The sequence below is a fragment of the Pseudorca crassidens genome, chromosome X, assembly GCF_039906515.1.
Source record: "Pseudorca crassidens isolate mPseCra1 chromosome X, mPseCra1.hap1, whole genome shotgun sequence".
NCBI classification, from domain to species: domain Eukaryota; kingdom Metazoa; phylum Chordata; class Mammalia; order Artiodactyla; family Delphinidae; genus Pseudorca; species Pseudorca crassidens.
In genome coordinates this window covers 91,785,680-91,813,618 of record NC_090317.1, presented here as the reverse complement: position 1 = coordinate 91,813,618, position 27,939 = coordinate 91,785,680, and the positions used below count along the sequence as shown (strand labels likewise).

Here is a 27,939-nt window from a genome sequence, read left to right as displayed (position 1 = left end):
CTCGCTCGGCACCGCTGCTCATGGACAAAGTCTCTGCAGATCCATAACTGCATCTTGTTCAGAGTGAGTAGACCACAGTCACACAGCTCTTGTGTGATCGTGTGCGAAATTAACAGCCCCAGAAGGGGCAGGTTCAGAGGTGAGGACAGGAAACGGAAGTGGCCCTCAGAGGCTGTTTAAGTCTTGTTGGCGCGCGGCACTAAAGCGAGTGCACGAGGGTTTGTGGCGTGACAGTCATCAGTGATTTTGAGGTGATGGCTTTGTTGGCTTTTGGGAATGACAGTTTGTGGGGTCAGTTGGTGGGGTATTAAAAAGTCTGGTGAATGGAAGTGTATGCGGGTCAGGGAGGGATGGAGGCTTCTGAGGTAGTCAGTTTTTAGATTCCTTGCTGCATTTTGTTGTCAAGTCCTAATAGTGTGTGTGCGTTTAGATTTTTTCCTCAGTCTCCCCAGAGATTTGCTAATTTTATTAGCCTTTCCAAACAACCAACTTTTGGCTTTGTTGATCCTCTCTGATGTACCTTTGTTTTCTCTTTCCCTAATTCCTGCTATCTGTGCTATTTTCTCTTTTATCTAACTTCTTAAATTGGTTGTTAATTCATTAATGTTCAGCCTTTCTTTGTTAAAATGCATTTGAAAACATGAATTTCCCTTTAAGAGTCTCTTTAGTTGCGTTCCACAAAATGTTATATACACCATCTTATTATTGAGCTTTGTGTTTAATTTTTCTCTTTCATTTATTCTTTACATTACTATAATGTTTGGGGAGGGTTGACATTTTAATTAAATTTTTTATCCAGGGATATGGTATGTTTGTGTGACTATTTTATATTTGTCAATTTTTTTAACTTTTTAAATTTATAGGTGCAGCTCCTTAAAGAGTTTATTTTACATATTTTATATTTTTCTTGTTATCATTACTAACGGATTTTTTTTCCGTTTTCATTTGGTCATTATTATACAGGGAAAAAACTATCTGATCTTGTAATTTTATCTTGTATCCAGCCCCTTATCAAATTACCCTATGACTTCTGGTAGAGTCTGGGGTAGGTTTTCTATGTATAAAATCATATCACTGGCAAAGAAAGCTACATTTTCATTTCTTTGCAATATTTATTCTGATTATTTCGTCTTCTATTGTGTGACCTAGAGCCAGAAAAAACAATTTTGAGTTGTATCAAACATCCCTATCTTTTTACTAATTTTAATGGCAGTTGCTTCATCATTTTACTTTTTAGCATAGTATTTCAGGGATGTGTTTTGTAAATGATTTTTGTGATATTTAAGTGATTTACTTCCTCCCTAATTTTTGTTTGAGTTTTTATTAGTAATGACTGCTGAATTGTGTCAAATGCTTTTTTGGTGTAAATTAAAACCAGCATGTTGCCTCCACCCCCCTAATTTGTTGATTTAATCAATATTATTAATGTTGAATCATCTTCTGAAAAGAAGAGGCTCAGAGCTTCTCCGCAGAAGAATTTAAGAGGGATTTTTCACCCTAAAATGGTGAAATAATTAAAGTGGACAGAAGAGACCCCTTTCATTAAGATTACCAGGTTTCCAGGTTTTTTGCTGCCAGTCACTCACCAGGACCCCATGGACTAGTCCTTCCCCTGCCTACCCCATGGGGCTTCAGCACCATTCACTGCCTCACTTCCACCTTCTCCCCAAACCCAGATCTGCCGTGAACCTGGAATTGAGGTATGAGCTGGTTGGCTAAAGTGTGAAGCACCCTCTGTGGAGCCACCCAAGAGTAACGGACTCTGAGTTCATTAATTTGACTCCAAATATCATGATTGTTTCCACAATCTACCCTCACTAATACTCAGAGTGGGAGTTGCTGAACTTTGTGGGGCGAATGTGGAATGACAGTGATGATGTGGATATGTCCTTTTAGGATTTGTTGGTGTCTCTGTGGAGCTGTTGAACTTTCCGCATATTGGAGGCTGCAGGATCTTCCATTTATTCTGACTGCAGCCCACGTACAAAGGCCTCTCCAGCTTTGGAAGGTGGGCTGGTACTCAGAGTCAACATGCCAGCTAATGGGAAATCACCCCAGAGGTTTCCTGCCCTGGTTCCAGGACAACCTGGCAGATCATTTGAGGTAAGTAAGAAGAGCCTACTTTTCCCCATTTTTTAATTTTTTAAAAAATTTTTAGACAAAAATTTGTATTTTTTAGACCAATTTTGATTTTTAGATAACTGTAAATTCAAATGCAATGTACTGATGTACTGTTTACCCAGTTTCCCCCATCATAGCATCTTGCAAAATCTTGGTATTGATACAGTATCACAACCAGGATATTGACATACAGAACATTTCCTTTACCACAAGGATCTCTCATATTGCCCTTTAATAGTCACACCCACTTCCCTCCTCCCCCTCTCCCTCCTTAACCCCTGGCAACCAATAATCTGTGCTCCAGTTCTATAATTTTGTTATTTCAAGAGTGTTATATATGTAGAATCATACAGTATGTAACCTTTTGGGACTGGCTTTTTTTACTCAGCATAATTCTCTGGAGATTTGTCCAGATTGTCGCATATATGAATAGTTTGTTCCTTTTTATTGCTGAATAGCATTCCATGGTATGGATTTACCACAGTTTGCTTAACCAGTCACTAGTTGAAGGACATCTTGGTTGTTTCCAGTTTTTGGATGATATGAATAAGGATGCTGTGATTGTGTAAGATTTTTGTATCGAAGGAATGCACGTGAGTGCAATTGCTGGATTGTATGCTAAGAGCATTAAAACAATTAAGTGACCTACTAATTTTTAGTAGTTCTAGATTTACAGAATAATTGAGATGGTAGTATTAGTGTGGTACATTTGTTACAATTAACCAATATTGATACATTATTATTAATTATAGTCAACAGTTTACAGTAAGGTTCACTCTTTGTGTTACACATTCTATGTGTTTTGACAAATACATAATGACATATCCACCATTACAGTTCATACAGAACAGTTTCATCTGTGCTTTAGCTATTTATTCATCTTTCCTCTCCCCCTGCCTGAAACTCTGGCAACCACACTCTTACTGTCTCTATAGCTTTGCCGTTTCTAAAATGTCATATAGTTGGAATCATACAGTCTGTGGCCTTTTCAGATTGGCTTCTTTAACTCAGCAATTTGCATTCAAGTTTCCTCCATGTGTTTTCATGGCTTGATAGCTCATTTATTTTTATCACTGAATAATATTCCATTGTATGGATGTACCACAGTTTGCTTATCCATTCACCTATTGAAGGACACCTTGGTTGTTTCCAGTGTGGGGTGATTATGAATAAAGCTGCTATAAACATATATGTACAGGTTATGGTGTAGACATAAGTTTTCCATTCATTTGGGTAAATGACTAGGAGTGCAATTATGGGTCACATGGTAAGACTTTGTAAGAAACTACCAAACTGTCTTCCACAGTTTTTCATCATTTTCATTCTCACCAGCAATGAACAAACATTCTTGTTGCTTCACATCTTTGTCAGGATTTAATACTGTCAGTTTTTTGGATTTTAACCATTCTAATAAGTGTGTAGTGGTATCTTATTGTTTTAATTTGAAATTCCATAATGAAAAATGATGTTGGACATGGTTTTACATGCTTATTTCCCATCCGTATATTTTCTTTGGTCAAGTGTCTATTCAGATCTTTTGCCCATTTTGTAATGGGGTTGTTTGTTTTCTTATTGTTGATTTTTAAGAGTTCTTTGTATATTTTATTTTACTATTTAAAAATTTTTTAAAAAATATTTACTTATTTATTTATTTATTTATTGGCTGTGTTGGGTGGGTCTTAGTTGCGGCACGCGGGATCTTTCCTTGCAGTGCGTGGGTTCTCTGTTGGGGTGCACGGGCTTCCCTCTAGTTGTGGTGTGTGGGCTCCAGAGTGCATGGGCTCTGTAGTTGTGGCACACTGGCTCCAGAGCGCGTGGGCTTAGTAGTTGCAGCACGTGGGCTTAGTTGCCCTGCAGCATGTGGGATCTTAGTTCCCTGACCAGGGATCAAACTGGCGTGCCCTGAATTGCAAGATGGATTCTTAACCACTGGACCACGGGGGAAGTCCCTCTTTGTATATTTTTAAATACAAGTCATTTTATCAGTTATGTGTCGTGCAAGTATTTTCTCCTGTTCTGGGCTTGTCTCTTTATTCTCTTAACAGTGTCTTTCACAGAGCAGAATTTTAAAATTTTAATAAAGTCCAACTTGTCAGTTTTTCTTTCATGTAACGTACTTTTGGTGTTATATTTTAAAACACTGCCAAACCCAAAGTCACTTAGATTTTCTCCTGTTATTTGCAGAAGTTTTCTTTCTTTCTTTTTTTTTTGGCTGCGTCATGCAGCTTGCAGGATTTCAGTTCCCTGACCAAGGATTGAACCTGGGCCATAGTAGTGAAAGTCTGGAATCCTAACCACTAGGCCACCAGGGAACTCCCTATTTGCAGAAGTTTTATATTTTTGCATTTTGCCTATAAGTTTAAGATCCATTTAGAGTTAATTTTTGTGAAAGTTGTCAGGACTGTGTCTAGATATTTTCTTTTTGCATATGGATATCAAATTGTTTCGACACCATTTATTGAAAAGGCTGTCCTTTCTCCATTGAATCGCTTTTGTTTCTTTGTCAAAAATCAGTTGTCTCTATTTGTGTGGGTCTATTTTCTGGCTCTCTATTTGTTGCATTGATAAATTTGTCTATTTTTACCAACACCATACTTTTATTTATTTATTTTTTTTAAATTGAGGTATAATTGACTTACAATATTATATTAGTTTCAGATATACAACATAGTGATTCGATATTTGTATGTATTGTTGAATGATCACCATGATAAGTCTAGTTGACATCCATCACCATACATAGTTACAGAATTTTTTTTTCTTGTGATGAGAACTTTTAAGATTTACTCTCTTAGCAGCTTTCAGATATCCAATATAATATTATTAACTATAGTCACCATGCCTGTACATTACATCCCCATGACTTATTTACTTTTTAACTGGAAGTTTGTACCTTTTGACTCCCTTCACCCATTTTACCCTCTCCTCTCACCTCTGGCAACCGCCAATCTGTTCTCTATATCTATGAGTTTGTTTTTTTGTTTGTTTTGTTTTGTTTTAGATTCCACATATAAGTGAGATCATACACCATTTGTCTTTCTCTGTCTGATTTATTTCACTTAGCCTAATGTCCTCAGGGTCCATCCAAGTTGTTGTAAACAGCAGGATGTCTTTCTTACTCATGGCTGAATAATATTCCATTGGGTATGTGTGTATATCTATATCTGTATTTACATCTATCTCACATTTTCTTTATCCGTTCATCCATTGGATGGACACTTAGGTTGCTTCCATATCTTGCCTATTGTAAATAATGCTTCAATGAACATGGGAGTGCACATATCTTTTCAAGTTAGTATTTTCATTTTCTTCAGATAAATACTCAGAAGCAGAATTGCTGGATCATATGGTAGTTCTATTTTTAATTTTTTGAGGAACTTCCATACTGTTTTCCATAATGGCTGCACCAATTTGCATTCTCACCAACAGTGCACAAGGATTCTCTTTTCTCTATATCCTCACCAACAATTGTTACTTGTCATCCTTTTGATAATAGGCATTCTGACAGGTGTGAGGTGATAGCTCACTGTGGTTTTGATTCGCATTTCACTGATGATTAGTGATGTTGAGCATCTTTTCATGTACCTATTGGCCATTGCTATGTCTTCTTTGGAGAAATGTCTATTCAGATCCTCTGTCCATTTTTAAATTGGATTGTTTTTTGCTATTGAGCTGTATGAGTTCTTTATATATTTTGGATATTAACCCCTTGTCAGATATATAATTTGCAAATATTTTCTCCCATTCAGTAGGCTACCTTTTCATTTTGTTGATGGTTTCCTTTGCTGTGCAGAACCATTTTAGTTTGATGTAGTCCCACTTGTTTATTTTTGCTTTTATTGCCTTTGCTTTTGGAGTCAGATCCAAAAAAATCATTGCTAAGACTGATGTCAAGGAACTTATTGCCTATGATTTCTATGAGTTTTATGGTTTCAGGTCTTACATTCAACTCTTTAATTCATTTTGAGTTAATTTTTTATATGGTGTAAGATAGTAATCCAGTTTCATTTTTTGCATGTAGCTGTCCAGTTTTCCCAACACTATTTTTTGGAGATATTGTCCTTTTCCCATTGTATATTCTTGGATCCTTTGTCATAAATTAATTGACCATATATGCATGGGTTTATCCCTGGGCTCTTTATTCTGTTCTGTTGTTGTTTGTGTCTGTTTTTATGCCAGTACCATACTGGGTTTTTTTTCACTAAATTTATTTATTTAGTTTTATTTTTTTAATTGAAGTATAGTTGATTTAAAATGTTGTATTAGTTTCAGTGTACAGCACAGTGATTCAGATATATATATATATATATATATATATAATTTTTTATATTCTTTTCCCTTATAGGTTATTACAAAATATTGAGTATAGTTCCCTGTGCTATACAGTAGGTCCTTGTTGGTTATCTATTTTATGGAGATAGTAGTGTATATATGTTAATCCCAAACTCCTAATTTATCCCTTCCCCCTTTGGTAAAGGGGAGGTAACCATAAGTAACCATAAGTTTGTTTTATGTGTCTGTGAGTCTGTTTCTGTTTTGTAAATAAGTTCATTTGTATCTGTCTGTTTTTGTTTTTTGGCTGCACCACCAGGCTTGTGGGATCTCAGTTCCCCCACCAGGGATTGAACCCAGGCCACGGCAGTGAAAGCGCTGAATCCTAACCACTAGGCCACCAGGGAACTCCCTGTGTCTTTTTTTAGATTCCACATATAAGTGATATCATATGATATTTGTCTTTGTCTGGCTTACTTCACTTAGTATGATAATCTCCAGGTCCATCTACGTTGCTGCAAATGGCATTATCTGATTCTTTTTTATGGCTGAATAATATTCCATTGTATATATATACAACATCTTCTTTATCCATTCTTCTGTCGATGGACATTTAGGTTGCTTCCATGTCTTGGCTATTGTAAATAGTGCTGCAGTGAACATTGGGGTGCATGTAACTTTTTGAGTTATAGTTTTCTCCCATACTGTTTTGATTACTGTAGCTTTGTAATATATAGTTGACCTTTGAACAACACAGGTTTGAACTGTGTGGATCCACTTATATGTGGATTATTTTCAATAGTAAATACTACAGTACTACACGATCTACAGTTGGTTGAATCTGTGGATACAGAGAAACTGGGGATAAGGAGGAACCAAGTATATGGTGGGCCAACTATAAGTTATACATGGACTTTCAACTGCGCAGAGGGTCAATGCCCCTAATCCCGCATCGTTCAAGGGTTTTAAATCAGATAGTGTAATGCCTCCAGCTTTGTTCTTCTTTCTCAAGATTGCTAGTGTGTTGCAGTATTTAACTTACTGCAAGAAGTGAACTTACTGCAAATAAGTAAACAATTTAACTTACTGCAACGTTTAGTTTTGTTAGGTTTATACTTAAGTGTTTCATACTTCTGAGTAATTATCAATGGTTTCATATTTTTTATTTTGGAGTCCACGTTTTCACTGCTAACATATAGAAAAACACTTGGTTTTTGTATGTTTTTCTATGCTTTCTATGACCTTTTCATCTGGAAATAGGGACAGTTTAATTTCTTCCTTTGTATTCTGTATGCCTTTCATTTCCATTTCTTGCCTTATTGTAATGGTTAGAACTTCCAGCACTATGTTGAATAAGAGTCATGAGAATAGACATCCTTGCCTTGCTCTTGGTCTTCAGTCTTTTATCATGAAGTATAATGTTAGCTGTAGTTTTGTTTTATATGCTGTTTATCAAATTGAGGGTGTTCCTCTGTATTTCTCTTTCTATTCTGGTTTTTGCAGGAATGAGTGTTGGATTTTTTCAAGTGCTTTTTCTATATTGATTGATACAATCATGTGATTTTTAAAATTCTGTTAACATGGTGGAGTATATGGATTGATTTTTGAATATTGAACCTGCCTTACATCCCTGGAATAAACCCTAATTGGTCATGGTATATAATTCCTTTAATATATTAATGAATTATAGTTGCTAATATTTTGTCAAGAAATTTTGCCTCTATATTCATGAATGATATTGCTGTGTAGTTTTCTTTTTTATACTATATTCATCCAGTTTTGTAATCAGGGAATGTGTTAGTTTCATGTGGTTGCTGCAACAAATTACCACAAACTTGGTGGCTTAAAACAGCAGAAATTTATTCTCTCATAGTTCTAAAGGCCAGAAATCCAAAATAAGCATCACTGGGCCAAAATCAAGGTGTTGACAGGGCTTTACTCCCTGCAGAGGCTCTGGGGGAGAATCTGTTTCTTGCCTCTTCCAGCTTTTGGGGGCTGCAGCTATTCCTTGGATTGTGACTTCATCCCTTCATTCTTCATGGCCAGCATCTTCAAATATCTCTCTACTGTCTTCACATCACTGCCTCTGTGTGCGTCAAATCTTCTTTTGCCTCCCTCTTGTAAGGATACATGTGATCACATTGAGAACCCACCTGGATAATACAAGATACTCTCCTTATCGGAAGATCCTTAATCACATCTGCAAAGACCTTTTTATTTTTGCCATGTAAGGTGACATTCATAGCTTCCAAGGATTAGGATGTGGATATATTTGGGGGGCCCCTTTTCACCTATCCTAGGAAAATACTAGCTTCATAGAATGAGTTTGAAAGAATTACCTCCTCTTCTGTTTCCTGTAGGAGATTATGTAATTGTGTTAATTCTTTGTTAAAAGTTTGGTAAAATTCTCCAGGGAAACCATCTGGCCAGAGATATCTTTCTTTGGGTGAGTTTTATTTTTTATTTTAAAAAACTTTTATTGGAGTATAGCTGATTTAAAATGTTGTGTTAGTTTCTGCTGTACAGCAAAGTGAATCAGTTATACATATATCCATTCTTTTTAGATTCTTTTATGAGTTTTAAATTATGGATAAATTTTCCTTAATAGTATAGGGCTACTTAAATTATCTATTTCATATTGGACGACTTGTGGTCGTTTGTGTTTTTTGAAGAAGTGGTTCATTTCATCTAAGTTATAAGTGTAGAATTGTTCATAGTAATTCCTGTTTTGATGTCTGCTGGGTCTGTAGTGATATTCATTGTTTCATTCCTGATATTGGTAATTTGTGTCCTTTCTCTTTTTTTTTTGTCAGTCTTACTAAAAGTTTATCAATTTTATTGATATTTTCAAAGAACCAGCTCTTTGTTTAATTGACTTTTATCTATTGTTTTTCTGTTCAGCTTCATTAATTTCTCTTCTTTTCTATTATTTTCTTCCCTCTGTGTGCTCTGGGTTTATTTTGGTCTTTTTTTCTTTATTTTTAAATTGAAATATAATTGGCATATAATGTTATATAAGTTTAAAGTGACAATGTGTTGGGAGTTCCCTGGTGGCCTAGTGGTTAGGATTCCAGGCTTTCACTGCTGCAGCCTGGGTTCAATCCGTGATGGGGGAGCTGAGATCCTGCAAGCTGTCCTGTGCAGCCAAAAAAAAAAAAAAAAAACACAAGTGACAATGTGTTGACGTGATACATTTATATACTGCAATACGATTACCCCTGTAGCATTAGCAAACACCTCAATCACATCACATAATTATCATTTCTTTTTTGTGGCAGTAACAGTTAAGATCTAGTCTCTTAGCAACTTTGTATAATACAGTATTGTTGACTATAATCACTATTCTGTGCATTAGCTCTCTTGGACTTACTCATCTACTAGTTCCAAGTTTGTACTCTTAATTTATCCTCAATATGGTCTTTTTTTCTAGGTTTTTGGTGTGGGACCTTAAATCTTTGATTTGAGACTTTCCTCTTTCAAATGTATGCATTTAGTGCTGTATATTTTCCTCTCAGCAATGCTTTAGATGTGTTCCATAAATTGTAAATATGTATTTTTTTCATTTTCATTCAGTTCATTGTATTTTTTGGATTTCCTTTAGACTTCCTCTTTGAACCATGGATTATTTAGAAGTGTATTGTTTCATTTCTAAGTGTATGGAAATTTTCTTGTTATCTTTCTGTTATTGATTTCTAGTTTGATTCCAGTGTAGTCAGAAAAGATGCCTTGTATAATTTCAATTCTTCTAAAATTGTTGGGGTTTGTTTTACGGCCCAAGATATGCTATATGTTCCATGGACACTTGAAAGGAGTGTGTATTCTGCTGTTGTTGGGTGGTGTGTTCTGTAAGTGTCAGTTAGATCCTGTTGGGTCATTGTGTTGTTGAGAATGCTCATTTTCTGTTTAGCTGTTCTGTAAATTGTTGAGAGAAGGGGTGTTGAAGTTTACAACTATAATTTGTCTACTTCTTTCAGTTTTATCAGCCTTTGCTTCTGTGTTTGCTGCATACACATTTAGAATTGCTTTGTTTTTCTTAATGGATTGACTTTTTTATCATTATATATCTCTCTCTGTGTCTGGTAATTTTTTTTCTAAATTCTAATTTATCTGATATTAATATAGCTACTCATGCTTCTAGCTTTATTGAGGTATAGTGGACAATACTTCTGCTTTCTTTTAATTAATGTTTGCATGATATATCTTTTTCCATACTTTTTCCTTCAACCTGCCTATATTGCTATATTTGAAGTGACTTTCTTTTAGATACTATACAGTTGAGTCATGTTTTTAATCCTTTCTATGAGTCTCTGTCTTTTATTTGGTGTAGTTAGCCCATTCACATTTAATGAAATTAATGATATGTTAGGCCTACATTTACTATTTTTCTTTTCTGTTTGTTCTCTCTGCTTTGTTTTCTGTTTTATTTTTCCCTGTCTTCCTATCAGTTTCTTGAGCATATTTTAGAATTCCATTTTGATTTACATATAGTGTTTTTGAGTGTATTTCTTTGTATAGTTCATTTAATGGTTGCTCTAGATATTACATTATATACACATAACTTATCATTGTCTATTGCTATCATCATTTTGCCAGTTTGAGTGAAATGTAGAAACCTTGCCTCCCTTTAATCCCCTTTGCAGTCTCCTGTTTATCATTGTCTTAAATATCTTGTCTACATACATTTAGAACCAGATCAAACAGTGTTAACATTTATTCCTTTAATTGTCAAACGTAATTTAAAAACTCCAGAGGGGAAGGAAAGTCTATTGCACTTACCCACATTTTCATTTACTGTATTCTTTCTTACTTTGTGGTGTTCCAAGATTCTTTATTTTATCTTTCATTTTCTGTTTAGGGAATTTCCTTTAGCCATTCTTTTAAGGTAAGTCTGCTGGTGACAAATTCTATTAGTTTTCCTTCATCTGAGAATGTCTTTATTTCTCCTTCATTCCTGAAGGATATTTTCATTAGATATAGGATTCTGTCTTGACAGTTCTTTTCTTTCAGCACTTGAAAAATGTTATGCTACCTCCTATGGCATCTGTGGTTTCTGATGTGAAATCTGCTGTCATTCACATTGTTTTGTAAGGTGTTGTTTCTCTCTCATGGCTTTCAGTGCATATATTTTATTTTATTTTTTTAAAGATTTATTTATTTATTTTATTTATTTATTTTTGGCTGTGTCGGGTCTTAGTTGCAGCACGTAGGATCTTCGTTGAGGCAAGTGCGATCTTTTGTTGTGGTGCGGAGGCTATTCATTGTGGTGTGTGGGCTTCTCTCTAGCTGTGGCGTGTGGGTTTTCTCTTCTCTAGTTGTGGTACACAGGCTCCAGGGTGCGTGGGCCCTGTAGTTGTGGTGCACTGGTTCCAGAGCACATGGGCCCTGTCGTTTGTGGCATGCAGGCTCTAGCTGAGATGCACGAGCTCAGTAGTTGTGGCATGCGGGCTTAGTTGCCCCACGGCATGTGGGATCCTAGTTTGCTGACTAGGGATCGAACCCACGTTCCCTGCATTGCAAGGTGGATTCTTTACCATTGGACCACCAGGGAAGTCCCTCAGTACATATATTTTAATATTTAGTTTTCAGAAGTTTAAGGATGTGTCTTGGTGTGGATTTCTTTGGTTTTATCCTATTTGGGGATTGCTCTGTTTCTTGAATCTGTAAATTTATGTCTTTTGCCAAATTGGGATGTTTTCAGCCATTATTTCTTCATGTACTTTTAAAGCCCCATCCTCTTTCTCCTTTCCTTTTTGTGTTCTGATAACATGAATGTTGGTTCTTTTGCTACAGTCCCACAGGTCCCTGAGGCAGTATTTTTCCAGTCAATTTTGTCTGGGTAATTTCTATTCTTCTGTGTTCCATTTCACTGAGTCTTTCCTCTGTCCCATCTGTTCTGTTGTTGAGGCCATCCATTGAGGTTTTTTGTGTGTTTTTTGTTTTTGTTTTTTATTTATTTTTTGGCTGTGTTGGGTCTTTGTTACTGTGCATGGGCTTTCTCTAGTTGTGGCGAGCAGGGGCTACTCTTAGTTGCTGTGCGAGGGCTTCTCATTGCAATGGCTTCTCTTGCTGCAGAGCGCAGGCTCTAGGCACACAGGCTTCAGTAGTTGTGGCATGTGGGCCTCAGTAATTGTGGCTTGCGGGCTCTAGAGTGCAGGCTCAGTAGTTGTGGTGCATGGGCTTAGTTGCTCTGTGGCATGTGGGATCTTCCTGGACCAGGGCTCAAACCCATGTCCCCTGCATTGGCAGGGGATTCTTAACCATTGCACCACCAGGGAAGCCCCCACCCATTGAGTTTTTAATTTTAGTTATTGTGTTTTTTAGGTCTAAAATTTCCATTTGGGTCTTCTTTATATCTTCTATTTTTTTCCTGAGACATGCTCACTGAAGCGTTTTTGTGATGACTGATTCAAAATCTTTGTTGGATAATTATCTCTGTTATGTCAGTCTTGATACCTATTGATTTTTTTTCATTCAGTTTGAGATTTTTCTGGTTCTTGATATGAGTGATTGTCAATTGAAACCTAGGCATTTTGGGTATTATGCTGTGAGAATCTTGTTCTTATTTAAACCTGTTTTAGCTGGCTTCCTCTGACTTCACTCCAGCTGGGGAAGAGAGGGCGTCACCTCATCAGTACCAAGTGGCACTATATATATATATATATATATATATATATATATATATATATGCCACATCTTCTTTATCCATTCATCTGTTGATGGATACAAGATGCTTCTGTGTCTTGACTATTGTAAATAGTGCTGCTATGAACATTAGGGTGCGTGTATTTTTTTGAATTACAACTTTGTTTTGTATATGGTGTTCAGAGTTTTTAGTCATACTTAGCAGGAGGAATGGGAAGAAGTATATTTACTCTATTTTCCCAGAAGCAGAAATCAGCCTACTTCTTAAGAGAGAAAAAAAACACAGAGCTCATTTCCAGTTCAGATTAAAATTACAGAACTTTTACTTCTTTGCTATTATACTTACATATCTTTCTTTGGTGGAGGTGTTATAATGACATTAACACAATTACTTTCTTGGTTTATCCTATAATATAACAAATAATGGCAAATGAAGTAAAACTAATAAGAATGGTTGCCTTTTCTAAAAAAAAGAAACATTGGGAGTGTTAGATAAATATTTTTCCATGTCCAGAAATAATTTTCTACATAATTTTAGTGGTTACATAGCACTCCATCCTTTGAGCACTGGCAATGGTGGTAAGTTTTCATTATAATTGACAATTTGATGGTGAAACTCCTCGATTTGTTTCTTTACATACATCCATGATTATTTGTTAAAGATGTTTTTTGGGAAATTGAATTTTTGTGTCACAGGAGAGGGTTCACTAAATTGTAAGGAATTCAGTGGATGACAGTGAAAAATCTTCCTCTTCACACTAAACAGTAATACTGTTTGGAGGCTGATGATTCTGGGCAATGCATGTCAACTTTCTCCTGATCAGTGCTCTACCCCTCTCCAGCTCTTCCTTCCCAGATCTTCCAAAAAAGAGTTAGAGATGGCCACATCTCCAGCCAGTTTTTATTTGTTCATTTATTTACTTATTAATTTTGTTTTCCTGTGGTTTTTAGGGCACTTCTAAGTATAAATAGACAAATATTAGGATAAAAGGAAGGGAAATAAAAAGAAGAAGATATCAAAACAAGTTTTAGAATGTAGGCATGTTGGTCAACAATCCTACACAATTAGAAACTTCGAAGTCTAGATTTATCTCTGATATTCTGGGACGACATAACAGAGTTAGACGTCCAATCAAACACATGAATTTCAACACCCCCACAGAGAAATTGATAATTCCTCTATAGTAAAGGTTTCCTGATACTCGAGAGTTAAGAAATCTTTTGATGGATCTTCATATGGATGATGGAAACAGTATCTTCAATTACAACTTTGTCATAAATGCTATTACAGGACTCCTATGGCTCTTTCTCTTTTTGAAAATATTTTTTTCATTCAGTGTTTAAGTAAGATTAAAACCTATAAGATTTTGCTTACAGTTAATGAGTGATAAGAGAAAGGGTGAACATTAATTATCCTCTGATTGGGTAATTAAAATGCATCTGACCCAAAGTCAAGTTACTCAGTGATATACCAGTTACTTTGTGTGGGCTTAAGAGTTTTTGACCAAAATACTTCTAAACAAAGCATGCCATCGGAGAGCATAGGGATACTGGGTACATAAAATACTACATAAGAAAGTTGCTGGAAGGTAGTTGTGTCAGACCTTTAGATTCTTTTTTTAAAAAAATTGAAGTATAGTTGATTTACAATGTTGTGTTAGTTTCTGGTATACAGCAAAGTGATTCGGTTATACATATATATATATGTATATATATGCTTTTTCATTATAGGTTACTACAAGATATTGAATATAGTTCCCTTTGCTATACAGTAGGACCTTATTTATCTATTTTATATATAAGACCTTTAGATTCTTTAGGCTTCTAACAGTTGGTTGCCATATGCAGGGACTTTGCAACCAGTTCATCGTTATTTTCTCTCTTGACTTTTCTGAGTTAGACAGTTTTAACCCACACCCACTAAGCAGGATTAAAGAGACACTTTAAAATAAAGATTAGTTGGAAAACATAAAGCAATCCTACATCCTAGTAGAATTTTAGTTGAATTAAATTGTAAGAGAAATGCAATGATTATTGCACGTATTGTTCTAGTCTCACTACATCTGTTGAGTAGAATTTGCATTCCAAGTGTTTTCATCTTCACCATCATTGAGTCCTTAATCTACCTCCCTTCCTTTTTGAAGTCTTCCCCATGCTTTTCTGACACTCCTTTCTGGCTGGTTCTCTTTTTTTCTGAGTTGCTAGATGGTGCACAATTTGAGAGTTCTGATGATGTTGTTATCAAAGAAGTCTGTGCAGGAGGAGCATTACCAAATAAGAAATTGCTAATCAATGTCCAGATGACGTGGCATGGATAAAGTACCATCCCCAACAGTGTCCAAATGTCTCCACTGGAAGAGTGCACCATGGATGTAGTTGGTCTTTGTGCCTGTGCAGTAAACTGCCATGCTTTTTCTCAAGGAGCATCCAGAGGAAACTGAATGCTTCAGTTTCAGTTTCAGAACCATCAAGAAGTCAGAATTGGGGCTTCCCTGGTGGCGCAGCGGTTGAGAGTCTGCCTGCTGATGCAGGGGACACGGGTTCATGCCCCAGTTCGAAGATCCCACATGCCGCGGAACGGCTGGGCCCGTGAGCCATGGCCGCTGAGCCTGCATGTCCGGAGCCTGTGCTCCGCAATGGGAGAGGCCACAACAGTGAGAGGCCCGCGTACTGCAAAAAAAAAAAAAAAAAAAAAAAAAGACAGAATTGAATTATTGCAACAATGTTTCTTTCTCTAGCATAAGATTCCCTCTTGAATTCCACTTTTGCCTGTTGTCAGCAACATTCCGTTCATGATGCCCAAAGATATCAAGAGAGCTACCGCTTTTTGCAATTCAGACATAGCTTACTTTTTTTCAGGCCCTTATACAAATATGGCCTTCTTTTGGGTCGTTTTATAGAGAGGAGCTAGCAATGTTTGCAGATGTGGACCATGCATCCTGAAAAATCCATGTAATCCAATCATGGGCTGTGTTTCTTCTTAGTACCAAAGGTAGGCAACAACACTTCATTTTTGTTGCCTGTGGAATGTCACATGTGGCTCCTGCCAAGGGTATTCCTAAGAATTTCACCATTTGAGTGGACCCTTAGATTTTTGTTGGATTTATCAACTAGCTTCTGTTGATCATATGTGTCACTGTTGCATTTAAGTCAGTCCTTGTTCGATCTTCAGTTTCTAATATTATCATATCATCAATGTAGTATATAATTATACTTGGGACCTGCATTAAGTCTAAATCCCTTCTAACCAAATTATGACAGTTGAATTATGACAGCTGGTGAATTCAAATAACATTTTGACAGTACAGTAAATGTAAATTAGGATCCTTCCCACATGAAAGCAAACTGTAGTTGACTCTTCCTATATTGAGATAGGGAAAAAAGCATTTGCAGGATCAGTCACTGAGAACCAGTCTCCTTTAACTTCCTGTATTTTTCCACTGTTGAAACCATATCAGGAAGTACTGATGCTATTAGGTGATACTAATTTATTTAAGCCTTGATGATCTGCTGTTAGTCTCCCTGAGCCATCCGCCTTTTTCATGGACCACTCAGGGCTATTCTAAGAGAATTTGTTGGACCAGCACTCCAGCTTCTAACATGTCATTAATTAAAATGGCAACTTTTTTTGTCCACCACATTTTCTACACTGCTTCAAAATAACAACTTGTATGAGCTTAGGCAATTATAAAGATTCTCATTTATGATGTGCAATTAATACTGGCCAAGGGATGAACTTATACTCCTCTTGTTTTATAATACTACGTAGGAGAAGTATTCCCCGGTCAGACATAAATATCCATCTCAGGAACACATTTAGATGAAGGAGGTACAGTTCACATAAAGTCTATTCAAATATTCCCATTTTCATGCAGATTTTCACCTTAATTCCATCAACTGTTGCATCCCTATATCCTTTTAATCTAACTGTGGCCCCTGTTAGGACTTGACCAACAGATTTTGGAATCACAGTGCATTATTCTTCCATGTCAAAGAGTCCCAGAAAACTTTCTTCTCTGCCCTCTGGCCATTTACCCACATATGTGCATATGGCCTTTGGGTACTCAGCTGGGTGTTGAGCCTGGCTGAAAACTAAGATAAACCTTGAGTCCATACTGATAGTAAATGTATGAACGAGGGAGAAAGGAAAAGCCCTTCCTTAAGGTCTAGTGGCAACTAGTAATGTGGAAAGAATGATGGAGTTAGAAAAATAACCTTTTGCAACCATTCTAGTTAGTAATAATTAAGCCAAGCAAGAATCATTGATGGATGCCAAAGCTATCGGATGAAAGTTTAATGAGGAACAATACATTTACATAGTTTCAAGGTATGTTCCTACACATTGCTCATTAATTACATAGGGAAAATTGGTAACTTTACAGTGGAGAAAACTGACGGACACTACCTTAACTAAATGATCAGAAACATAAAAATTTTAATTTGAAGAGTCCTCATAATCTCACCTTCTGGAGATAACCAGTCTTAACAGTTCAGTAACTATCCCTCAGGAATTCTGAAGTTTTTCTGGATATGACTGATTGATTGTTCCAGAGACATTTGTTGAGAAGAGTATCCTTTCCCCACTGAATATTCTTTTTTTTTTAACATCTTTATTGGAGTGTAATTGCTTTACTATGTTGTGTTAGTTTCTCCTGTATAACAAAGTGAATCAGCAATACGTATACATATATCCCCATATCTCCTCCCTATTGCGTCTCCCTCCCACCTTCCCTATCCCACCCCTCTCGGTGGTGACAAAGCACCGAGCTGATCTCCTTGTGCTATGCGTCTGCTTCCCACTAGCTATCTATTTTACATTTGGTAGTGTATATATGTCAATGCTGCTCTTTCACTTCATCCCACCTTACCCTTCCCCCTCCCCGTGTCCTCAAGTCTATTCTCTACGTCTGTGTCTTTATTCCTGTCCTGCCCCTACGTTCATCAGAACCATTTATTTTTTTTAAGATTTCATATATATGTGTTAACATATGGTATTTGTTTTTCTCTTTTTGACTTACTTCACTCTGTATGACAGACTCTAGGTCCATCCACCTCCCTACAAATAACTCAATTTCGTTTCTTTTTATGGCTGAGTAATATTCCATTGTATATATGTGCCACATCTTCTTTATCCATTCATCTGTCGATGGACACTTAGGTTGCTTCCATTTCCTGGCTACTGTAAATAGTGCTGCAATGAACACTGTGGTACATGACTCTTTTTGAATTATGGTTTTCTCAGATATATGCCCAGTAGTGGGATTGCTGGGTCATATGCTTGTTCTATTTTTAGTTTTTTAAGGAACCTCCATAGTGGCTGTATCAATTTACATTCCCACCAACAGTGCAAGAGGGCTCCCTTTTCTCCACACCCTCGTCAGCATTTATTGTTTGTAGATTTTTTGATGATGGCCATTCTGACTGGTGTAAGGTGATACCTCATTGTAGTTTTGATTTGCATTTCTCTAATGATTAGTGATGCTGAGCATCATTTCATGTGTTTGTTGGCCATCTGTATGTCTTCTTTGGAGAAATGTCTATTTAGGTCTCCTGCCCATTTTTGGATTGGGTTGTTTGTTTTTTTGATATTGAGCTGCATGAGCTGTTTGTATATTTTGGAGATTAAACCTTTGTCAGTTACTTCGTTTGCAAATATTTTCTCCCATTCTGAGGGTTGTCTTTTGGTCTTGTTTATGGTTTCCTTTGCTGTGCAAAAGCTTTTAAGTTTGATTAGGTCCCATTTGTTTATTTTTGTTTTTATTTCCATTTCCCTAGGAGGTCCCCACTGAATATTCTTGACACCTTTGTCAGACATCAATTGATCATATATGTGTGAATCTATTTCTAAATTCTATTTTGTCTCATGGATATCTTTTTTTTAAATATTTATTTATTTATTTTGGCTGTGCCAGCTCTTAGTTGTGGAACGCGGGATCTTCATTCCAGCATGCGGGATCTAGTTCCCCGACCAGGAATTGAACCTGGGCCCCCTGCATTGGGAGCGTGGAGTCTTACCCACTGGACCACCAGGGAAGTCCCTCTCATGTATATCTTTACAAAAATACTACACTGTTTTGAAAACTGTAGCTTTATAAGTCTTGAAATGAGGTAATGTAAGTCCTCTAACTTTTTTCTTGTTCAAAATTGCTCTGGCTAATCTAAGTCTTGTGGTTTTATTTCTATATTAATTTTAGAATCAGCTTGTCCATTTTTGGTTCTTAAATTTCTTTATTGATTGTGATCAGTGTTGCTTGTAATATTTCAATTTTAAGGAACTTACTGAGATTGTTTTCTTTGTGCCCTAGTATATGATCAAGTTTTGTGAATGTTCCATGTACACCTGAGAAAAAGTATATTCTGTATGATCTGGGTATAGTGTTTCTTTCTTTTGTTCTTTCCTTCTCTCTCCCTCTCTCCCTCCTTCCCTCCCCCGCCTTTCTCTCTCTCTTTAAAAGTCTCCCATTAGAGAAAGCTTTTATTTCTTCTTGTATCTCTGTAGTTTTCAGCTTATGTAGGCTTTTGCTGTGTTACTTTGTGCATAGATATTTACAGATATCTTTATTGTTATATCTTCATTTTGAACAGGGCTTGTAACATTATGAAGTATCCCACTTTATCTTATATCCTTTTGGAATTCTACTCTGTCTGGTATCAGGATTTCAATCCCTGCTTTTATATTGTTTTCATTTGGTAAATCTTTGCCCATCGTTTTAACTTTAGCCTTTTTGAAAGACCATTTTAAGCATGTCTCTTGTATACAGCATTGTGTTGGGTTCTGCTTTACAAGGCAATGTGAAAACCTTTTTATTTTAATAGATGAAGTAAGCCTATTCACATTTATTTGTATTACTGTTTGGTAATATAAATAATACAAATATGTTCTCAGTTCTGTCATTTTATCTTATGATGTAATTACTGTGTGTATTTGTTATATTTACTGTGTTTCTTTTTCTATTGAGTGTTTCCTCTAAACTTTTTTTGGTAGTTAGGAAGACTTGTATTTTTATGCTGTTGGTTACCTTTGTGTTAATCCTTTTTATAGTACTCTTAGTCAACCCTTATATCTTTCTTTTTATTTACATATTTATTTATAAAATTGTATATATTTAAGGTGTACAGCATGATGATTTGATATACATATACATAGTGAAATGATTCCTACAGTTAAGCTAATTAACATATCATCTCCTTACATAGTTACCATTTTTTGTGTGTGATGAGTGCACCTGAAATTTACTCTCTTAGTATATTTCCGTTGTTCAATACAGTGTTAAGTATAGTCATCATGCTTGTATATTAGATCTCTAGACTTTATTCATCCTACATAAATGTAACTTTATACTCTTTGACCAACATCTCTCCTCATTTCCCCCGTACCCTTGGTAACCACCATTCTACTCTTTGCTTCTGAGTTTGACTTTTTAATTTTTTTTTTTAGATTCCACATATTAGTGAGATCATACAGTATTTGTCTTTCTGTCTGACTTATTTCACTTAGCATAATGTCCTCCAGGTTCATCCATGTTGTTGAAAATGGCAGGATTTCCTTCTTTCTCATGGATGAATACTACTCCACCCTATATATACTAGATCTTTTTTATCCATTCATCCACTGATGGACACTTAGGTTATTTCCATATATTGGCTATTGCAAATAATGTTGCAATGAACATGGGAGTGCAGATACCTATTTGGCATAGTGATTTCATTTCCTTTGGACATATACCCAGAAGCAGGACTGCAGGATCATACAGTATTTCTAGTTTTAATTACTTGAGTAATCTTCACACTGTTTTCCATAATGGCTTTACCAATTTACCTTTTTTTTTTTTTTTCGGTAAGTGGGCCTCTCACTGTTGTGGCCTCTCCTGTTGCGGAGCACAGGCTCCGGACGCGGAGGCTCAATGGCCATCGCTCACGGGCCTAGTCGCTCCATGGCATGTGGGATCTTCCTGGACCGGGGCACGAACCCGTGTCCCCTGCATCAGCAGGCGGACTCTCAACCACTGCGCCACCAGGGAAGCCCCAATTTACCTTTTTTAAATTAATCTTTTACCATCTAATTTGTCTCTCATCTGTTACCTATACAGCAGTAAATGATCTTATTCAATTTCCCCCTTTCTTTCTCTTCTCCTCCCATATTTTAGTTGTATTTTTTCTACTTTGTCAGAACACTTAATGTGTATACATTATCCTTCAACCCATGACCCCAGCCTTATTTTAGTCTTATCTTCACTGTTAAATATATGAAATGCTTACTGTCAGTCCTTTTGCCAGAATTTTCCCATTCATTGTTTTTGGTTGAAGCTAATTGTTTACTATAGTGCTATCCAGTAACACTTCCTTCAATGATGGGAATGTTCTGTATCTGTGCTGTCCAGTACTGTCCAGTACTGTAACCAGCCACATGTGGCTACTGAGCACTGGAAATGTGCTTTAGTGTGACTGAGGAACTGAATTTTTAATTTTATTCCATTTTAATTCATCAAAATTTAAACTCAAATAGCCACATGTGGTTAGTGGCTACCATATTAAGCAGTGAAGCTCTAGCAAATTCCTTAGGAAGGGCACACATATTCTGGCCTATTCAAAACTTTTTCTGACGGCCTTGATACTTGAAGGGTATCTTGGCTGGATATAATTTCCTTTATTTGTACTTTCTTTCCTTAATTTTCTTGAATGTGCTGTTCTACTATTGCCTTACTTTCTGTGTTGTTTTTGAGAAATGGATGCCGATCTAATTCTTTTGCCTGGAGGCCCTGAGGAATATTTTTCTTTGCCTTTAAATTCTAATAGTTTTAATTAGGATATATCTCAGAGTTGATTGCTCCAAGTCAATTTTCCTTGGTACCCAGTGGGCCCTTTGATTGTGTTGAGGTTTGTTTTATGATCCAGGATATGGTCTAGCTTGGTGAATATTCCATGTATACTTGAAGAAACAGTTAATCTCAGTTTTTGAGTGAAATGTTCTACCATTCCTTGGATGATTGGTGGTGTTCAGTTTTTCTGTATCTTTGTTGATTTTCACTCGTCACTAAGAGAGGTGATGAAAGTTGGCAGCCATATTTGTGGATTGTCCCATTTCTTCTTTCAGTTTTGCTTCATGTATTTTGAAGCTATATTGTTAGGGCGATCACCCCCACACCTCTGTTCCCAGGGCTTCCCCATCTTGGTCCTCTAGCTGGACAGTTGGGGCTTTCATCTCCATCCTGGCACTCACTTTCTGCAACTAGGTTTGCCCTTGAGGCCAAGTGGTGAGAGGTTAGAAGAAAGGCAATGGGGATCCTTCTCATACTCTTCAGACCACTATTCCTCTGGCCAAAGAAGAGGATTCCTCTCCTTTAGAGTTTGAGGAGCCTGCTGCTGCAAGGTTACATCTTTGGCACTGGGATTTACTTTGGGGCAGGACTGCATGAGAAAGAAAAGAGGCTTTCTCTCATTTTCTCTGTCCCACAAGAGCCCCTCCCACCCCCTTTCAGTCTTCATGTCATATTGGTGTACCTGCTGACTCTGTATTTGATGCCTCTCTCAAGCTCTGTGTTCTCTTAGCCACCCAGTTTATTCTGGTGGCTTCAGCTAGTGCTGAAATGCTACTGCCTCTCAATCCTTCATCTATCCTAGCCTCCTCTCACAGATCCAGCATCATATATGCACCTTCCAGCTGGACGTCTCTATCAGTATGTGACATAAACACTCCAGCTCAGGTCTAAGATCTATCTCAATTTGCCCTTCTGCCAACCCACTGTCTTTCCTGTTTTGCTAATCTCAATATTGTGGCACCAGCCTCAACCCAGCTGTTCATCAACCCAGCTGTTCACTCTCAAGGGAGAGTAATATTCTCTCCCTTTCTCCTACTTGACAATACTTCTGTATAACTTATAAATCTAACTATATTGTGGGAAGGTCAGAAAATATTCTGATCATATAAAGAGTCAAGTATTTTGGAGACTGATGATAGATAGAAATAAAAAGGTGAAAATCCCTCCACTGTCTGCCCCTGAATATCTCTATAGCCCTTTATCTCATCACAGCCCAAAGCACTGTTTTCCTGTCATACTGTGCTATTTATAGTTCTCTAACTCACCATGTGTGTTTCATGTCTTCCTGCCTTTTCTCATACTACTGCCCCATATTCGTGAGGGAGGTTATATTCTTGTTTAAGGATTCAAAGCTCTACCTCCCCAATAACACAAGTTGGAATCTTATTCCATCCCTTGTGAAAGCCCATTGCACCCTGTACACATGTCCAGCATAGCTCCTATAACATCTCATTGCAGGTGTGTGTTCACATTTAGGCATACCTCCGAAATATTGGAGGTTTGGTTCCAGACCACTGCAATAAAGAAAATATTGCAATAAAGCGAGACACATGAATTTTTTGGTTTCCCTGTGCATATAAAAGTTACATTGACATTATACTGTAGTCTATTAAGTGTGCAATAACATTATGTTTAAAAAAACCAATGTACATACGTTAATTAAAAAATACTTTGTTGCTTAAAAATGCTAACCATCAGGCTTCCCTGGTGGCGCAGTTGTTGAGAGTCCGCCTGCCGATGCAGGGGACACGGGTTTGTGCCCCGGTCTGGGAAGATCCCACATGCCGCAGAGTGGCTGGGCCCATGGGCCATGGCCGCTGAGCCTGCACGTCCGGAGCCTGTGCTCCGCAACGGGAGAGGCCACAACAGTGAGAGGCCCGCGTACCAGAAAAAAAAAAAATTGCTAACCATCATCTGACAATTGCAGGGTTGCCACAAACCTTCAATTTGTAAAAAACGTGATATCTGTGAAGCACAATAAAGTGAAGTGCAGTAAAACACGGCATGCCTGTGCAAGTCTCCTTATTTGGGTACAAGCTCCTTGAGAGCAGGCACTCTATCTTTGTTTCCCCAGCAATTGGGACAGGTCCAGGCACAGAGTGTTAACTCAGTAGTCAGTGGTCTTTTCTCCATGAATTGAAAAATTAATACACTAGCAGGACTGTTCTGTGTTTTCCTCCCCCAAAGTATAGTATCAAGCAAGAAAGGGTCAGGTTTCCAGTGTCAGCTAAAAATTGTCACTTGCTATCTGCCCCTACAAGGATGAAGTCACTAGCCACTGCAGTCACTGACCTTCAACATACCCTGAAAGGAGTTCAGGGTGGAGATCAGGAATGAGACACTCTGTGCTCTGGGAAAAACTGGCAGAGCAGGCCTTCAGATAGTTAGATATTTTCAGGAGAAAATGTTCTGAACTCAATTTCTTGCATCTTCTCATATCTAGCAAAGCACTAAAACCATTAACGGAGACATCTGCTCCTGCTGACTAGCAGCAACCTTCTACCAAGATGTGTGCTTAATTGCATGTACCCCCTTCACCAAAATCACATATATACTGACCTCCCCCCTTGCCTCTTCAGAGCAGTTCCTCAGAGCTATCTGAGAGGCTGTCTCCTGAGCTATAGTCCTCATTTTGCCCCAAATAAAACTTAACTCACAACTCTCACATTGTGCTTTTTTTTTTTTCAGTTGACACCAGTGTAGCTTTTTCTAGTCAACTGTCAAAAGTGCTCTATTGAAAGAATTAGTTCCCACACATCTTTTCCATGTGTCCCATTCTGATCATTGCAGATTGTTGTTACAGGGATCTGTGTCATTTGAAGACGTGGCTGTGGATTTTACCCGACAGGAGTGGTACAGACTGGACCCTGCCCAGAGGACCATGCACAAGGATGTGATGCTGGAGAACTACAGCAACCTGGCGTCTGTGGGTGAGGATTATTGTCCATGTAACTCCTGGTAGCATGTGTTTCCTTTCTTGGTTGCTGTAACCTGGGCAGCCTTTGCAGAGTTCAGTGATACTTTAGTTCTAGATTCAAGGGGTCACAGATGATTTATCAGTTTGGGGCACCAGGAAGAGTGTGTGTGTTCTCACTTCCCCCAATGAAAGGTTTCAATGGGCACCCTTCCTTGTGCAGCTCATGAAGATGCACTTTTCTCCTCCATCAGAGGCCCTAAAGCTCAGACAACTTGGCCCACGTCCTGTGCCATTTCCCATTAACAGGCCTCTGCGTGGCCAAACCAGAGATGATCTTCAAGTTGGAGCGAGGGGAAGAACTGTGGATATTAGAGGAGGAATCCTCAGGCCATGGTTACCCAGGTGAGTGAGCAAGAACTAGACATATGGAAAATAGGGGAAATAAGAGCTCAGGAATTCAGGTCAAAGGTTAAGTTTGGGCAGTGTTTTTCAGGAATCTCTTTTCAGAGGCCCTTGCTCTTTGAAAATGACCAGAGGACAAAGGTCTACATGCTTTAGATACCTAAATCCTACATCCCAATATCATGCTCACACTTAAGTGCTCTCTCCTATTTTATCTCAATTTTTGTAGTCATTTACCACTCTTATCTTTCCCTGCCTGCCTCAGCTTAGACATTTATTCTTAGCTAGTCTGTCTCTCTTTAGTATTCTCAATTGCCTTCCTTCCCTCCATTGCCTTGGATGCCTTCTGTTGTCAAGCAATCATTCATACATTCATTTAGTCATCTACCAAATCCTAAATGAGGTCAACTATATGCTGGTCACATTCTAGGTGTGGGGATCCAGTAGTGAATAAAGTAATATCTCTGTTCTCCTGGAGCTTGCAGTCTAATGAGGGAAAGAGACCAGAAACAAACAAATACATGGTGTTTGGTGGTGAAAAGAAAATCAGTTCAAGATAAGAAGAACAGACAGTGATGGAGTTTGTGCTTTTGGGGAATGTGGTCAGAGAAGACTCTTTGGGGAAGTTAACATTAGTGCACCAACATCAGTGAAGTGAGAGAGACAGAGCCATGTGGAATTTTAGTATTCTGAGCAGAGAGAACAGTAAGTGCCAAGCCTAGTCTGAGCAATATATCATAGGAACAGCAAAGATGCTGGTGTGGCTTAATGGTGGGTGATGAGAGTGTTAAGAGGTGATATCAGAGAGTTAGCCGGGGGCTAAGTTATGTAGAATTTTTATAGGCTTTGTTAAGCATTTTAATTTTACACTGTGACAAGGGAAAGCCTATGTTGGTTTTGAGTGAGAGAGATATGATCTGATTTGTTTTTAAAGGCTCTCTGTCACTGCTGTGTGCCAACAATTCTGTTGGGGGTAATGCCCTCAGTCATGATAATGACCTTCAGCATCAGAAGCTTCAAACTTTGGATCAAACTGTTGAATATGGGAAAGCCTTCTACAAGAGAACAGCCTTTGTTGGACATAAAAGAACACACACAGGAGAGAAAAACTTTGAATGTCATGAATGTGGGAAAACTTACTGCAGGAAATCAAATCTTATTGAACATCTGAGAATACACACAGGCGAGAGACCCTATAAATGTGGTGAATGTGCAAAAACCTTTAGTGCAAGATCATACCTCATTGCTCATCAGAAAACTCACACAGGGGAGAAGCCCTTTGAATGTAATGAATGTGGAAAATCTTTTGGCAGGAAGTCACAACTCATTCTACATCGGAGAACACACACAGGAGAGAGACCCTATGAATGCACTGAGTGTGGGAAAACCTTTTCTGAGAAGGCAACCCTCATGATTCATCAGAGAACTCACACAGGGGAGAAACCCTATGAATGTGGCGAATGTGGGAAAACATTTCGTGTTAAGATATCCCTTACTCAACACCAGAGAACTCACACAGGGGAGAAACCCTATGAATGTGGTGATTGTGGGAAAAACTTTCGTGCAAAAAAATCCCTAAACCAACATCAAAGAATTCACACAGGCGAGAAACCCTATAAATGTGGTGAATGTGGAAAATTCTTCAGAATGAAGATGACTCTCAATAATCACCAGAGAACTCATACAGGTGAAAAACCCTATCAGTGTAACGAATGTGGGAAATCTTTCAGGGTGCACTCATCTCTTGGAATACATCAGCGAATTCACACAGGAGAGAAACCTTATGAATGTAATAAATGTGGTAATGCCTTCTATGTCAAAGCACGCCTCATTGAACATCAGAGAATGCATTCAGGAGAGAAACCCTATGAATGTAGTGAATGTGGAAAAATCTTCAGTATGAAGAAATCCCTGTGTCAACATCGGAGAACTCACGTAGGAGAGAAACTTTATGAATGAAGTGAATGCAGGAATGCCTTCTATGTGCAAGTATGCCTCATTGACACAGGAGAGAGACCCTTTGAATGTCAAGGATGTGGGAAAGCCTTCTGCCAGAAAGCACACCTCAGAGAACATCAGAGAACTCACTTAGGCCAGCCCTTGCCTTGTACTATGGAGAAAGCTTCTCTAAGAAGATTCCCCTCACCATTTGACCAAGCTCTTTGGGCCATCTGATTACTGGTGCACACAGAGTGCACTTGTAACAATTTGGCTCTTATGTTGGTGTGAAAATTGTCCTGATCGCCTTAGGGAATGGCTCATTGTTGTTTTCATTTCATTTGGATTTCCCTAATTAGTGGTGAGGTTGAACATTGGCTTACCTGTTGACTGGCCATTTGTTTTATTTCGTCTGTGCAATGACTGTTCATATCCTTTGCTCATTGTTTTCTAATGGGCTGTTTATCTTTTACTTCTTGGTTTAAATGTTGTTTTTCTTGTTTTTTTTAATATGTAAAAATATAAAAATCCTTTTTCAGTCATGTGTGTTGCAAATATCTCCTCTCAGACTGTGACTGGTTATTTAATTTTTTTAACTCTTTTCTTCTGCTGAAGTTTTATGTTTTCATATTATTGGTTTCAAGGTGATAATATTCTCCTATACTTTCCTCTAAAGTGAAGGTTTCACTTTCAACATTTAGAATTTTAATCTACCGTAAATTTTTTCTTTGTAGTATGAAGTCTACAATATATAATGCTGTATTTCTTTTAAATACTTTACATCAGTGGTATCACACTATTTTTAAACTTATGCAACTTGCTTTTTTT

At 37.6% G+C, this 27,939-nt stretch overlaps 1 protein-coding gene across 1 annotated transcript; it reads left to right on the top strand.

The window, feature by feature from the left end:
- The first annotated feature begins 17 nt into the window (after window positions 1-17).
- ZNF157 (zinc finger protein 157) lies at window positions 18-27,653 on the top strand. The gene is made up of 5 exons (XM_067722823.1): window positions 18-251; window positions 1,897-2,103; window positions 24,645-24,784; window positions 25,078-25,173; window positions 26,108-27,653. The coding sequence occupies exons 2-5, from the start codon at window positions 2,042-2,044 to the stop codon at window positions 27,130-27,132; spliced, it is 1,323 nt and encodes a 440-aa protein (XP_067578924.1). The 5' UTR covers window positions 18-251; window positions 1,897-2,041; the 3' UTR covers window positions 27,133-27,653.
- Window positions 27,654-27,939: the final 286 nt, after the last annotated feature.